The sequence below is a fragment of the Sinohyriopsis cumingii genome, chromosome 11, assembly GCF_028554795.1.
Source record: "Sinohyriopsis cumingii isolate HCF-2022 chromosome 11, ASM2855479v2, whole genome shotgun sequence".
NCBI classification, from domain to species: Eukaryota; Metazoa; Mollusca; class Bivalvia; order Unionida; family Unionidae; genus Sinohyriopsis; species Sinohyriopsis cumingii.
In genome coordinates this window covers 91,932,183-91,949,858 of record NC_142971.1, presented here as the reverse complement: position 1 = coordinate 91,949,858, position 17,676 = coordinate 91,932,183, and the positions used below count along the sequence as shown (strand labels likewise).

Sequence of the window (17,676 nt, the reverse complement as noted above, 5' to 3'; positions counted from 1 at the left end):
CGTATAATGATCAATCATATGCAACCCAAGGATGCAGTCTGGATCCCTAGCAACAGCCGTGGCGCATCCGACTGGGACGGTCGGGCGAACAGATATAACTGCTTCGCGCCCTCTTTCGATTTTAAGTGTAGGCGTGAGTACCTGAATTTTAAAACAGCAAATTCTTGATTAGTTAATATGTAGTATAATGCGTGTAATATCAATGAGAGAAAGAGACAAACTAAGATACTCTTTTTCGTGACACACACATACATACATGCATGCACGCACGCACGCACGTACGCACACCACACCACACACACACACACACACACACACACACACATATATATATATATATATATATATATATATATATATATATATATATATATATATATATATATATATATATTTTTTTTTTTATTGCAACATGCGCACGTAATTTAAGGAGGTTTGTTCATGCGAACCTAAAAATGCAGATTTAATGTTACCTACCTACTTACCTACCTACATTGATACATACATACAAATATTGTGTAATAACTATGTTTCTACAAATCTGGACACCGTTTCACAAAACAACATACGCCCAAGATTTTCGTAAGTTTTTACATACGACACTCATACGTGATTACAAGTGTTTCACAAACGAGAATTACATATGTTATTTTTTTCTCGTAAATTTCACTTACATTTTTACGTACCTGTGTGGCGGGTGAAAGTGTAAAGTTGTTTCTGTAAGTATGCTAATGGAGAGTTTGAGTCAAAGACTGAATTATTTTGACTGACATTCCAATATATACGGTATAGTTGGTCTTCTCTAAAACAAAAAGTCATTTCTAAATATATTTATACTCAATCTCTGTGAATGAATACTATTAAACATTCATATACGCATAATAAATTTTACTTTGTTGATTAGCCAGAAAAATCCAGACAAGTATGTAGAACCAAATAAAAGATTTTAATGAAATTCCGTCAAAGGTGACGGCAGAACAAATACCCTTTTATATACGGTATGTCAGGGTCAGGAAGTGTTGATACTCTGAGAGGTATTCCTACCAATATAATGTAGAAACTATTAATGCTAGTAAAGAGATGAATTAAGATGTGGGGAAAAATGTAAACTAGATGACGAAGTTTTTTCCCATAGCTTCTATTCATTACATGAAACATTTTTCTTCATTTTTACATATGACGATGTCAATATTTTCACTCCCTATGGTAAAAGCAAATGTCATTAATAAATCAAGAACACCCCCCCCCACAACCTTCAGCCCTCATATTAAAACTATCATTATCATTATCATATTCATTATCACCATAATCAGAGTCGTATCCTCAAGAAAATGGAATTAATATGTTTTAATAATGAATGACAGTAAGAGTTTTTTCATAATGAACGTGTTCCTTGCTTACAGTAAGAGTTATTTCACAATGACTGTGTTCCTTGCATATAGTAAGAGTTATTTCACAATGACTGTGTTCCTTGTATATAGCAAGCGTTATTTCATAATGACCGTGTTCCTTAGCTAAATAATAAGTGTCAGTTAAAACAAGAAGGCAATATAAAAGGGACATCTGTATTACTGAATGATATATTTCGGTTGGTATTATCCACACCATCTCTACATTACTTAGTTCCAATTGGATATTGCACAAACTTTCATATTGACACAACGATTCTGTAGAGAGTGACTAATATACTAGTCCCACTGGTTTATTATGATCCCATAGTGAGATTATTAAACCATTCCCACTGGTTAATCATGATTCCATAGTGAGATTAATACACTATTCCCACTGGTTAATTATGATTCCATAGTGAGATTAATAAACTATTCCCACTGGTTTATTATGATTCCATAGTGAGATTAATAAACTATTCCCACTAATTTATTCCGTAGTGAGATTAATAAACTATTCCCGCTAGATTTTTATGATTCTATAGTGAGATTAATAAACTATTCCCACTAATTTATTCCGTAGTGAGATTAATAAACTATTCCCGCTAGATTTTTATGATTCTATAGTGAGATTAATAAACTATTCCCACTGGTTTAGTATGATTCCACAGTGAGATTAATAAACTATTCCCACTGGTTTATTATGATTCCATAGTGAGATTAATAAATTACTCCCACTAGTTTATTAAGGTTCCATAGTGAGATTAATAAACTATTCGCACTGGTTAATTATGATTCCATAGTGAGATTGATAAACTATTCCCACTGGTTTATTATGATTCCGTAGTGAGAATAATAAACTATTCCCACTAGTTTATTCCGTAGTGAGATTAATGAACTATTCTCGCTAGTTTATTATGATTCCATAGTGAGATTGATAAACTATTCCCACTGGTTAATTATGATTCCATAGTGAGATTAATAAACTATTCCCACTAGTTAATTATGATTCCGTAGTGAGATTAATAAACTATTCCCACTAGTTTATTAGGATTCCATAGTGAGATTTATAAACTATTCCCACTAATTTATTATGATTCCATAGTGAGATTAATAAATTATTCCCACTAGTTTATTAGGATTCCATAGTGAGATTTATAAACTATTCCCACTAATTTATTATGATTCCATAGTGAGATTAATAAACTATTCCCACTGGTTTATTATGATTCCGTAGTGAGAATAATAAACTATTCACACTAGTTTATTCCGTAGTGAGAATAATAAACTATTCCCACTAGTTTATTCCGTAGTGAGATTAATAAAGTATTCGCGCTAGTTTATTATGATTCCATAGTGAGATTTATAAACTATTCCCACTGGTTTATTATGATTCTATAGTGAGATTAATAAACTAGTCCCACTAATTCATTTTGCTTCCATAGTGGGGGTTAATAAAATATTCCCACCGGTTTATTATGATTCCATAGTGAGATTAATAAACTATTCCCACTGGTTTATTATGATTCCATAATGAGATTAATAAACTATTCCCACTAATTTATTATGATCCATAGTGGGGTTAATAAACTATTCCCACTGGTTTATTATGATTCCATAGTGAGATTAATAAACTATTCCCACTGGTTAATTATGATTCCATAGTGAGATTAATATCTATTCCCACTGGTTTATTAAGGTTCCATAGTGAGATTAATAAACTATTCCCACTGGTTTATTATGATTCCATAGTGAGATTAATAAACTATTCCCACCGGTTTATTATGATTCCATAGCGAGATTAATACAGTATTCCCACTTGTTTATGTTCCTATTTCCTTAGAAACTGCATATTTCTACAATGATTCTTCAAAGCCACAAATATTGTGATTATGAAACATTGCTGCAAATAAGTAAACCTGAGCTAGCTATTATTATAGCAAATCTGTCTCTGGATAATGCAGGTAAAACTGGACTGTATGGTGCACAGTGAATAATTACAAAAATCGACTGAATTAATTTAAACCAAATATAAAATAACAGTTGAAATGTATACAGACGGCTGTTCATTCGATTACACAGAATTCTGGAAATGCTTATTATCCAACAGCTGTGCCATCACCCAAATAGCTGTGCCATCACCCAAATAGCGGTGCCATCACTCAAATAGCGTCGGCAAATCCAAAGAATAAGGTATAAAAAGTATTGAATCGGTAGCCTAAATCAGACTTTATTCAATCTTCTATTTCGAGTTTGTAGCCATCTGCAGAATAATTTTGTTCGTCCCTTTTCTTAAATAATTATCATTTGCTCGATATATTTACTGAACTGATTAAAATGTTATAATACAAGTCTATATATTAACTCGTGTTTTAATAAAATTGTATATTTTACAGTTAGGACATTCAGCCATTTCAGAACTGTAGCAATGGACTCGTTTTAATTCATAGAACATTGCAATGGCCTTTGATATTAATAAGCATTATTTTTTCTTTAAGTGCACTGGTGTTTTATATAAAGATAACGTTTATAAAAAGCACCAGAAGAAGAAAATGAAACACCCGTCTTGTATAATATACAAGTAAACACATTAAAATTCCATCAAAAAATGAATGTGCATACTGTGGTGGCGGGAGAGTTAAATGCTATTTAAAATAGAATAATGGAATCATCATCTTTTCTCTTCCTCAAAGGTCGATGATGCGTACATGTACTACTTTCACTTATTTATGTATTTATTTATTTATTTATTTATTTATTTATTTATTTATTTATTTATTTATTTTATCTTATTTATTTTATCTTATTTCTTGTCTCGGACTTGTTTTAGTTATAAATGAGAAAAGCCGGACATTTAGTTTTCTTTTAGTTGACCTCAAGTTCGTTTTTTGATTTTTGTTTGCTTAATCACTCTAAAGAGGTTCTCATTCAAAAAGAAGTCAAAAAACGTTTTTTTAAATGTGTAAAATAATAAATAATTAAATTAACAAACACATTCATGGAACATTCAAAATATTTAATCAGGTCATCTACATACGAATAAAAATAGTACTATTAAATTGAATTTTTCTGCCTTAAGCGGTTTATGCTTCATCTTGCTAACAATGTTTAATTTTTTAAATGTCCAGTTCTAAACAGTTTCAAGATGGGTCAGAAGAAAAAAAAGAAAACAAACAAATAAGATTGTTTTAATGACTTGAAAATCTAATCTTTTCATCTACGTATGTATACAAAAATGCTAGCAAATATTCATCAGTATACGTTGACTGCCTATTAGCAACTGTTGCTAGTCTAGAGACATATACATGTATGAAGCTAGAGACCAAATTAATACGTCTCACTGTCTGACGAATGCAAATGCAGTTCGGTTGACTCGTTTATATACACATGTACCTGATTTGATCAGACTTCATTGCTTTTAGTTATTTTTTTTTAATTTCCATCAGTGGATGACATACATGTTTTACAAACACAAAGATGGTTTCTAAAGTTTAAGTCAAGCATTAAACTTATCAAACCTTATCAGAGCAGAGTGGATACAATAGACAGAAAGATTAAACGACTTATTGTCTAAATGATCTGATATCTAATAATCGGAGAGATTAACCGAATAGTTTCTCAAATTTTATTTCTTTGGATCAATGTATTATTTAGTAAAAACAATTTTTTAAACCCATTGTTTGGGTTATAAAGTTAAGATTTTTTGAAACAGATATAGTGATTAATTTGACTTAATCCTTTGTTGAGAGAGATTATGAAGTGTGTGTGTATGTGTGCATGTGTCAGAGAGAGAGAGAGAGAGAGAGAGTATTCAGAGACGACCCCGGATCTATAATAATTGATCTACAGCACGTCCCAGTGGATATGATGTTAATTTTATTCCAAGACTTGACGAGCCTATAAACAGAGAGGTGTTGAAGTACGAATGAATGGTACACATTTTTCAGATTTTGGTCTCATAGTGCAAGTAATTGAACCAAAAGTGGAATTAAAACTCAATTAAAACTGTATTCCTAATATTGCAATGAATATAAAAAAGTTCAGAAGGTTGTCAATGACATAAAGGATTGCAATAAACGTCATATTTACAGCCTAATACAAAATGGACTCGGCTGGTTTGTCGTTTGAACCGAGAGCTTCAGGATCTCCAAGTACGTACATGTATTTGAAATAAATAAAAGTCGATACATATAATAAACTGATGAAATAACAATTTTGATATAAACAAATAAATAAAGATGCATTGCTTACCCTTTTCCTTTAACAAAAAAGTTTAACTCCGTATATTCATCGACATATAACTCGACAATCTCTCTCTCTCTCTCTCTCTCTCTCATTCATACACGCACACAGAGTTATGATTTTCTCTTTAGGCCGACAATACAACTGGCTAGGGAAGAAAAATTCTGGGGTCGGCATATTTTAAAGTATGAAAATCTGGATTTGTAAAAAATGTAGTTATTCTGCGAAAAAAGCTCTAATTAAAAATATTTCTAAGTTTTAAAAGCGTAAAGGTCTTTAAAGGTTCTGGTTTTATGGCTTTGTGTTGGAGAAAGGGAAAGGGTGCGGTATTTGGTCCACTTCGTCGCCATTCTTTAATAAGCATCACGCAGGTTCCCTATTACAGTTTACCGAGTTATTGCCTACCTCACATGCAAAAGAGTAGCTTATGCAAACGTTTGTCTTAGATGTACGAAACGTTTCTACGAATATCTGTGAAAAACACTTACGAAATAGCAAAAGATTCATTTTTATTTAAAAGGGATGCTGGTTTATTGGTTGTCTGTTCGTGTAGCTCCTTAACACACACACACACACACACACACACACTTCTATTACTCAACTGATGGCATTCGTTTTTACGGAGAATGAGTTATATTTGGATTTGAATAAAAATGACAATCATTTCACAAAAAAAATCTATTGTTTTTTTATTGTCTTGCTTTGAAACTCTTAAAGACATATATTAAAGGTATCTTCAAGTATTTGTTGTGACCTGGTTTCTCTTTTTTATGATAAATATTTTTTTATTTGGCACTGTGGACACCCTGCATTCCCAATGATATTTCTTTTGGCCGACATAACACGTATCTTCAACTTTATCTTGAGTGTGGTAGTGTTGATTTCCAAATAGTTTTTTTTTCTTCTTCTGAACGTCGCAGTTTCCTTTCCCTTTCTGTAAATGCCTGATCAGTAGTGTGATCTTTTGTTTGAAGTCTAATTATAACTAATTGCATCATCATCGTACGTAGTTGTTTAAATATAATGTGAGACAGAACCATAATCAAATAAAACTTGAATAATCTACCGCTCAAAAAGGATTCAGATCACTCAAAAATCCAGCAACAAATAATGTTCTGCTTCACCCAATACGAGAAATTTTGTCTAAAGTTCACCCTAGCGATTTTGAAAATGAAATAATCGAACCATATCCATTACCATCGTCAGAGTCATGTCTTCCAAGAGAGATAGTCGTTCAGTAATTCACGAGTATTGTTTTCAAATGAAACAGAGTGACTTCCAGGTAATTTCGAACCACTCTGCTAGATGAGCATATGATCACCAGGGAACCTGTTATAACACTATACTTACTGTGGTATCGGACGTGAAGGTAAAAATACTGCAACGATACATTTCTGTTTATTTTTTAACCTATAAACAAGCAATGTACAGAAAATCCAGAAGTGACTTTTTTAGTAAGAAAACTACCTAATTTATTTCTGACAGGGTAAGTAGATAGTGTGCGAGAAAAATCGCGTCTTACAAGGGATTCAAGCTTGAGACCTTTGTCATGCACAGATAACCACTGTATTTCCTTTAAAACTTTTCAATCTTCAATTTAGTGAAACATACCTTGATTCAAGCGAAAAATGAAGAACTATGCGTTATGTTCCCCATTATTCCATGTTCTCCTTCCCTCACACGTACACCACATTTCAGCTGAAAACAGATGAACAACTAAAACGATATATTAATATAAGACTTTTAAACTAATGTTGATTTGATAACTATTTCACAATGCTATCAGCATCCATTAAGCACACTATGTATCTTTTCAACAGTCTACCCACAACTCCACTCCCAGCCTCAAAGAAGAACAACATTGAAACTTACCAACATGGATGTAACTTTTGTTCGAGTAAGCTCGATTTCCATACAGTGGGTATCAGTTTTGATCTCTAACAACTCCTGTATCTATGCACGCACATAAAACACCAAGAATTGTCAAAATTCATTTGTAACAACTCCTTTATCTCTCCACCAAGCGTTATCAAAATGTATTTATAACAACTTTTTTATCTCTAAACTTACATAAAACATCAAGAATAGTGAGGGCTAGTGGAATGAGAAGTTTTCTTTGTATTTCTTAATCGATATTCAAGAAAAATTGTTTTAAAAAGAAGCAGAACATTTGTAGATTGAGCTTGCGTCGGATACATAAGAATACTGAATGGAAATGCTTATCTTTGAAACGAAAGCCGATAATTTTGCTCGACTATTAATAGCACAATCAGTACCGTTATCCCAAGGGTTTTAATTCCTTCCTTAATAAGGTGTTCCTCTGTCAGTGCAGTGTCTGCAATATTACTTCCTGGTTGGGGCCCAATAATCATGAAGAAGGTATCATCTATATACCTACATAAAATAGGAAATATGTTCCAAATATTTAGAAAAGTGTACTGAACATTGAACATTTTCATCTTAACTTCAGAACTTATGGATAGTGAGTAGTGAATTTGACTGGTTGATTCAGACAAACTCGTGATGAGGAAAGGAGGCGAGTGTCAGCCAATCTAATGCTTTCATATGATAAGCAATGCATGGAAATAACTTTACAGAATACAACCCACGTCAGTTACACCATTTTGTTCATAAAAAGCGGTATTATAGCATTATAAACAGCATACTTTCATAAGAAAACGACCACCATTATATATATATATATATATATATATATATATATATATATATATATATATATATATATATATATATGGATGGATGTATGTATGTATGTAACTCACCACATGACATAATACCAATAGTCTTTATTAGTACTTGTGTCAAAGCTACATGAAAAAATCAAATAAGGCAGCTTCGCTTTCCCTGATGGATGGTCCTTCCACTTGAGCTCACACTCAACAGATGCAGAACGAGGACGGAATTGAGGGGGTGGAGCAATTTCTAAAACATATTTAATTAGATAAATTACATTCAAGCCAAGATAATGGAAATTACAGGCGCATGATAATTTTCCTACGCTCGTGGAAAAACATAGACATCCATCCCATACTGTTCATATAAGCCGCCTTCAAAGAATATTCCACCATATTCTCATCTCACCCGCTTAAAAAACACACACACACACACACACACACACACACACACACACACACACATGGTATTAATGTATGCACCTAAAGGCCAATCGAGCTATGGTAATACTTCGTATAGATGATTATCTACATATTCTTGATGATCTATCGAGTTGTTTGGTACTTGGAAACAGACGGATGATATCTACTGATACACTCAAGGATACATTGACTAAATGTACTAACTTAAACTAAATGACTATTTGAAGGTCCCCTTCTAATAGGCCACTGATCTGAGGCCTACTTTAAACCTAGGATTATTTTATTTTATGTACCGTAGCGTTACTCAGACGCTAATTCTAAAATGGGGGGGGGGATTAAAGAAATATTACCAGTCATTAAATATTCTGACATAACACTTCCTAACAGATTATTTTATATCTAAGTAAGTCATCAACTTATATAGTGTAGCAAGATGGCTGTCACTGTTTTATGTTTATATAAAGCAAAATACATTTGTAAAATGTGTGAGAGAGAGAGAGAGAGAGAGAGAGAGAGCGGAGGAGGAGGCTCACTGATGCCAGGTATCTGCAAATGTTTGGGATCTATAGAAAGAGAAGAAAATTAGTAAATCAGACTCCTGTTTTCTTATAGTCAAGCAGTGGTATCGTCTAATCAAATATGGTATCGTCTGATCAAATATGGTATCGTCTGATATAATAAGAAAGCTACATGGATTCAATGCAATTCCAGCATCATTTAAGGAGACAACCAGAAGATTTAAATTTAGATTGTTCACGTTTTTGCTGCATAATTGTAACGTATAAAGAAGAAAGAGATCTATGATACATTGTTTTTAGTTAAAGTGAATCTTTTTAACAGTTGCCGTCATAAGCGGCACAGTGATTACCTGATACTCTATAAATATAAATGTTCAGTCTAATTATAAAGCATTAAAGAATTTCTTTAAATTCTTTGATTTTGGCCAAAGACATCTTTGTTTAGCCTCAGTAAGCAAGTTTCAAACACACACACACACACACACACACACACACACACACACAATACATACATACATGAATGCATACATACATACATACATACATACATACATACATACATACATACATACATACATACATACACCAAAACATTACAAGTTCTCAAATCATGGCTGATCCAAATTTGTTATACGATTGCATTAAGATTTTTCTCTTTGTGGTACTTGCTTTAACTTAATGCCAGATTAGTAGTTTTGAAGTGCAAAACGCTCTGCGTTATTTGTTTCTACCGCACGTGCCTCTAATCGCTTGATTTTTTTAGTTATGCATGTCTACGGTCTGGATGTTTCCCCATCAATAGCTTTCGCCTCTCCTTTCCAATATGTTTTACTTACCAAAACAGTAAGCGGTATTAAGTGCAGTTGGTTTCAGATAATAGAGCAAAACTCCATTGCACATAATGACTTTTATATCCACTCTTTTACTACAGCTGCTGAAGAAATCCATGATGCAAGCGAATCGGACGACTTCGCCATCAGCCTCGTTTGGATTCGTGCCTGACAAAGTTAAAAAAAAGTTCATGTTTAAAGATACTAAATCACGTACTACTTGACTATATTTACTTTACATGCTGCTCCGCTCACCAATTGGGCTGTTGTTACTAACCTGAGAAAACCGTAAAAAGAATTTTTGAAAGAATATGTTTAAAATATCTACTAAAAACACACTGATATGAAGGCTTTTCAAGATTACGTGATCCGCTATTAAAAGTAGCTAAGATACAAGAAAACAAGAACTGTGCTGAGAGAAACACATGATAAATCTTCAAAAAGAGTTGTTTTTATATCAAAGGTCATAATCTGATGACCACATTGTCAACATTAGGAGCGTGACAGAAGAGCAAGAATATTATAGGAAGTAAAGGACATATGACTTATATATATATATATATATATATATATATATATATATATATATATATATATATATATATATATATATATATATATATATATGCGTCAAAATCAAAGTCTATTATCCTTACACACTCGCAGGTATCATGCTTTTTAATACAATTGTTCCCTCCAAGGATATAATCCAAGAATAAGAGTTGAATATTGCGAAAGGCAATAATGTGATCATGTTTTATTTAAAATATGCTGTTACTACTACTACTACTACTACTACTACTACTACTACTAATAATAATAATAATAATAATAGCGTGACCTACTTCTTGACATCATGTTCTTCCAAAGTGTCATGTTTGAATATTAGTAGAAACAAAAGAAAACTTAACCCAAAGAGATCGTTTTTCTTTTCCTTGTGTCCCCATCCATTGACGTAATCCAGTAAAAAAACAGTAGTATAGTGAAAAGTGTAGTTTGCGATCCTACGATTTCCAGATTTATAAAGAACTGAATGAAATGTTCATTAAGATTTGGAAATAAAACTGTAAACCAAAATGTGCTCCACATAATAACTCAATTGCCCCTCCCAAGGACTTGAACCAGGGGTAGGAGCAGTAAAGGTCATGATGTCAGTGTATGATGAGGTGGATTGGTTGTGGAAATACAAGTGAAGAAGAAATATGAACCAACACCTTTAACCAAAAGTGTTCCCAATATAATTTTTGACCCGCATTTCCACACAGGGACAGAACACAGGGGCAGAACTGGTGCTGTGAGAAGAGGGTATATGATGATATTATATCTTAAGAAGTGAATCGGGTAGATGATTACGGAAATATAAGTGATGAAAAAACATTTAACTACACTATTTCCACAGTATAATTCTTTAACTCCAGGTTCCACCCCCGGACTGACACCATGAATGAGAGTGATGCTGAAAGAAAGAGAGTATGTCATGATTTTCTGTTTCAAGCATGAGGTGAATTGGTGAAGGAACGATGGAAATACAAGGGCTCCAAAAGACTTCAACCAAAACCTTTAATAAACAAATGTGATCCTATTATAAATTGTGACCCATAGTCCCACCCAGGGGAAGAACGCAGATGCACAAAATACACCAAGAATATGTGATGATATCGTGCATCAAGCTTGAGGTTAATCGGGCAAGATGTTCTGGAAATATCTATAATGAGAAAACTTTGAAGAAAACTTTTAAACAACACGTGTCACCATTATAGTTCTCTGCCTCATAGCCCCACCCAGAGGCACGAGTGGTACTGAGAGAACTAGGGTACTGATGATATTATATTCCAAATATGACGTGAATCGGATAAGGAGTTGATTAGACAGAGCTCATCCTGTACTTTCCAATGATTGTCTTGGATCCCCAGCTTTTTCATAGTGTGCATCCTGTTTAACTATCTGTGGGATCCTCACCTTTCTGAAACTTTGAATCCAACTGATGTACATTTTCACCAAAAGATTATATAAAAACCCTAACTGGCAAGAAAAGTAATTACATGAAGGAAAAGAAAAACAAAGAATTTTCGTATTTGAGGGCGAAGAATGATATCTACTATTTTAAACATTATTCATTTGCTTGAATGTTGATACGTTCTTACCCAGTGATTGATTCGCTCTTATCTCACCCGATCCTGAGTTTTTATTATCAGGACCCTCGATTCCTGGAGACTGGGGGTCCAGAACTCACAATGTCAAGGACTTTCAGAGATCTCAGGAAATTCTAGAATTTATTTAGCCAAAGACACATAATCACACAAGCACGCGCGCGCGCGCGCGCACATACACACACACACACACACACAACGCTTGGTGTTATAATCTCAAGGGCTAGTACTTCATAATAAATCAATAGAATTACGTACTGTGTTTGCAGCTTTTTCCGACGTCCTGATGCACTAGACACTTAACGTTTTATTGGCTTCAAGTGCTAATGCTGTACTATTGTGTGAGTTCTAGTCTAGTTTAATGTTTGTGTCGTATTTCTTGCCCCTTGCAAGAAAGGGACTGTTCCGCGAATATCTAACTGTAAACACGTAAGTGCAAATTTTTATTTATGTGCTTTTTGTGGAATGCAATCGTGTGAGAACTACTAAAATATGGACAACATGACTTTCATTGAGATATTTTATATCTGCTAATGAAATAACGTAATATGTGAATCAACAGATTGACCATTCCAACATGGAACTAAATACAAATTGTTGTACTGCGAGAAACATGGCGTGGACACATCTGAGACGCATCTTACTTTACTGAAAGGCATAAATAAATCTTGTCTCTAATATTATACTATGTAAGAACCTGATATCACGACATATATTAATTCATTATTACCTTCCATCCAGGTAGGATAGTATGTTCCGCATGTTGCTATATCCGGCATTGTCTGATTGGTAGGCATGGCCCAATCCCCTACGCTGTACCAGGTTTCTCGAAGATTTTGATCTTGTACTAAAGGCTCGCCGTTGGCAGCAATATAGTTTCGTGCCCTTCGCTCCAGATCAGGCAAGGGAGCAGGGTTTTTGATTCCGCATGCAGATGCTGGAAGTAGACACTTGTACAGTACTTTTTAGCATCACTAATTCGGATTTGGCAGCAACCAGTTGTAAATACTTTTCCTGACATCTGTAGAACATCCAAGCAGTCCATTATTGACTAACAGAGATTTTTTTGCTTGGCGTCTTCCAACTTAGCTACGCGGATTCCACATCAATCATGTGGACTACGAAATATCGACATCTTATCCAAGTAAAAAGCAAATGTTCAAAAAACTTTAAAGGAAAATTTCTTAAAATAAGTTTTACCAAAAATGTACCTTCCATTTCAACCTGGTGGAACGCTCTTATTTTAAGTCTTTTAAGAACTGCTTAGCCAGTTAGATGTTCATAGCGATGTTCGTTTCCCATTTTCTATCAAGGTAATGTAATAATGTTTTAACCGATATATGTTGTAGACGTTTTGGTGGATTCCCGAACAACTTTGTTGTTTCTACATTAAATAAATAGGAACTATATTTTAACGTCGAACAGCAATTTCTACGAAAACATTGAGCTGCTTATGAACAAACTTTGTAAGAATGTTTCTTATGACATCATACGAAAGCTGTGCTTCTGGTGTCTTCCTTGGCAAAGTGAATGGTTTGCACAGCAACCGTACACAAATGTATTTTTTTCTGATCTTTTAAAACTCCGAAGAAAATTTGGACTAAACTCTGTTACTTTCTGACTGTCTCTCTTTGAAGTTAAATTAGCCATGATTATGACGGCAAAATCTACTGAAAAATCCAGACGATGTAAATGATTTACACCTCTTTCCTTTTCTATCTTCTTTAGTTTCTTTTTATGCATTACTTACCGTAAACAAGTAATTTTCAACTGGTCAGTATATTTGTAATTCTATACAATAAGTTGATTTATTGTTATTTATTATGACCATTGATTTTTATATTGTTATAACTTTAAATCATGCGCATGTGAGCTATTTATAGGCATTGAATATTGTCCGACCCAGATCAAAATATGTAATAAATAGCTTTCGGAGGGATTCGAGTAAAAAAGTCATGAACACATTCTTTCTCCTTAGTTTCTTGATTGCAACTGAAAAAATTTTTAACTGGAATTTTAATCAAGACCAAGAAAACAACCTTTTCAAATACTGGAAATTCACATTTTATCAACTATTTGTTCAAAGTTATGGATAAGGCATTGTCCGTCCGTTAGTCATTTGTTCCGCTCAATATTAATGATAAGGAATGTCTGTATATATTTTAGGACGTAAAACCTCTGAGTTATGATTTTATTTTGTTGTTCCTTATGTGTGCACAACACCTTTGGACTTATGTTTCAACAACCAGTAAGAATAAAATTTGTAGAATGACCGTGTCTGCTTTTCAGACAAAATATGATGGACTAATTGTTGTTTGACAACATTTCCAACTAATCTGGCCAAGTGTCTAGTAGACCGTGTACTAGAATAAAATTATCCTTACCTGCCACAACAAAACAGCAAGCAACTAGAATTATGGGTAACTTCATTTGTCCCATCTCTTAAAATAGGCTTCTGAAAGTACAAATGTAAAAGAAATACAAAAAAAACCCCACGATTCATGATTATATATATATATATATATATATATATATATATATATATATATATATATATATATATATATATATATATATATATATATATATATATATATATTCCTTTACTTGAAAGATCAGCAATTGATCTACTCCGACATAATGCATTTTATGGTTGCATTAATATTAGAGGCTGCTATCCATAAGATATGATTTTTCAGGAAAAGTTCATCGACTGATATATACTCCGAGACACAGCATTCCAAAGAATACATTATTGCTCACCTCTTCGAAGTGAAGTTGATAAAAACATATATGTTTTTATTCTCGGTATTAACCGCACATTTAGGACATTATTCACTATGCCGTGCTGAGGAAATGGCAACTAGTGCCTGGGGGATGGGGTATCGAATGCCCTGCCCCTTGACTCCGTCACTATACTAACTGAGGTAATTCAGTTTAGACTAGGTTTCCTGGGCTTACCCATTGAACATGGGTCTAACTGGGCAGGATTAAATTTGATGCATTTCTGTACTTCACCCATACAAAGGATATCACTTTACTAACATAGTTAAAAATGTGACATTTTAAAACCAGAATAAAAAATAATGTTTAAAACTTGCAAGTTTTGTAATGACATTTACGTGATACACCGCCTAGTTCTCCAAGTTATACATACCTCAGTGGCATGAGTGTTTGGTAAGTACAACAGACGTCTCGAGACAGACACCCGAGAAAAATATTTTTTAAAAACTTTTTAACCTGTTTCACTTACTTGCTTTGGCGTGCAGTTTCTTTACAGGCAAATCATTACTCGTATTTCAGTTTTTTTGCATTTTGAAATTTAAAGCAAAATCTATACAGAAACGATTGTAATGTAATGTTTAAGTTTTTTATATTCAGTATATGCAATCATATCACAAACTGCTGGTGATACCCAGTTTCAGTAAAACAAAAGAATTGACAATACACGTGAGATTGCGACCACTTAGACGAAAAACGTTACGGAGGACGATTTCTAATTACACTGTGCCTATAATTTTGAGAAAAGAGTTAAATAGCTCAATTATACGTAATAAGTATTTACCATTGCTTGTCAAAGTGTTTTTAGGATAGAATTTGTGTAGTAAATTGATTTCTCCAAACCTTGTAAAGACTAGATATGCTGGATAAAGCATTCCCTCATCAGTATCATGTATATACTGAAGAAAGAGAAGTTGACCTAATGTCGATCCATGTTGAACGCCTGTTATAACTTGACTTAAATTATGATTACTCTGAATTTAGAATAGCACTGTTTTTAATAAAAAGAAGTAAATTTGAACAATTCCAAAACTGGATTAATATATTGTTTTAGGGCAAGGGTATTATCCAACTTGGAGATCATCCCAACCCCACTTCAAAATTGGCTGATTAAATTAGGTATACTGATTTGGACTTAGTATTGCTACTATATCTTTAAATAATGGAACCCTAATATTAATTTTATGTCATGTACATGCATTAGTAAACATACCAAATTATTTTGTATCTAACGAAATTAAGTCATAAATATTTATATCTGCAAATAATCAGTTAATATATTTACTCATTTGTTTTAATTTCTGACCAAATTATTTGTATGTTATGGTTGGATTAGTCAAGAGTGCTACAGTGCACATATTAGTGCTTTTTCTATTCGTATTCGTTAAATCTGTATAGAATGAATATTTTTACTGGAAATTCAATTCACCCGATTTTTTGTGTTACACATTCTACGTATATTCATCTTTTAACTAATGATATTATTCTCTCTGTTTCCGTAGCGAATTTGTGAGCAGACATCATTAATGATTGATAGGATTACGTTTTGAAAGAGAACAAAACTGTATTAGATACTATATTATTTAATAAATATCTAAAATTAAAATCTTGGCAGAAGGATCAAAGAAATGTGTCTGATCTTGTAAGAAAATATCACTAAGGCATCATATCAACTCTTTCAAGACTAATTTACATTTTCCACTTTTTGTCGCCTACAATTAGTGTAATTGGTTTTCAAACAGTGAAAGAAGAAGAAGAGGTTGAAAAAAACAGCATCCTCTTTATCATTAGAATTACAACACATATTATCATAACTTTAAAATGTCCTTCCTATCATTATTATTATTATTATTATTATTATTACAACGACTTTCAATCGATACAATTTACTGAAAATTACGAGAAAATCAAATCAATTCCATTAGAAGCGAGTTTAAACTTCAATCAAAACTTCACCTATCGACATAACGGGATTTCATGCAAAAAATTGTTGTCGCACCACAGCTTTCATTTTTATTTCCAGACGTTCAGGAAAAGAGTTTACCCTTTTCAGAAACTGTTATTCCAGGCTCAAAATCATTCTTATTCCTTGCAAATCTGCTGTACAACCAATGTACTTAGCGGAAGCTCAGTTTGTTAAAGACAAAGCATTACGTGCCTTAATTGAGAGTCTTTGATAACAACGCATTTTCTGAATCATGCAAAATTTGAAACTTTTCTTAATGCTGACCTATGATAATATAGATAAGTTTCGAATATATAAAGTTCGCAACTAATAAACGCTGTACTGATATTCATTAATTATTGGAAACACACGACTTTGAAATCTTTTTACACTTACATCTCAAAATGATGGTCCTCACCTTTCACCATTTCTTCGTGGAATAACTAAAAATTTAGCTGTATGCGAAGAAAAATCACTATTTTACTTTCGGCTTATCTTATCACAAAGATATTTTTAAAAAAACAACATAAATGATTTGACTGTATCACTAATTTGAATGCTATTGGTAAGGTAAATATCACTCACTTCAAAATCAATCGATTTCTCAGTTTAGACACATCTACGTGCGTCATTAACATAGCAACACAACATTTCGCCCTTGGGTCGAAGACCGTTTTAGCTATAAGAAATGGGTTATCTTCTTCTT

General features: G+C 33.1%; 1 protein-coding gene across 1 annotated transcript; it reads right to left on the bottom strand.

Annotated features, from left to right (window-relative positions):
• Positions 1-15: 15 nt before the first annotated feature.
• LOC149788996 (uncharacterized) lies at positions 16-17,449 on the bottom strand. Its single transcript, XM_089975154.1, has 9 exons — positions 17,367-17,449; positions 14,629-14,699; positions 12,975-13,181; positions 10,101-10,262; positions 9,280-9,309; positions 8,414-8,573; positions 7,907-8,024; positions 7,242-7,328; positions 16-141 (listed from the first exon to the last, which is right to left on the bottom strand). The coding sequence occupies exons 2-8, from the start codon at positions 14,681-14,683 to the stop codon at positions 7,248-7,250; spliced, it is 813 nt and encodes a 270-aa protein (XP_089831280.1). The 5' UTR covers positions 14,684-14,699; positions 17,367-17,449; the 3' UTR covers positions 16-141; positions 7,242-7,247.
• Between the last annotated feature and the right edge of the window lie 227 nt (positions 17,450-17,676).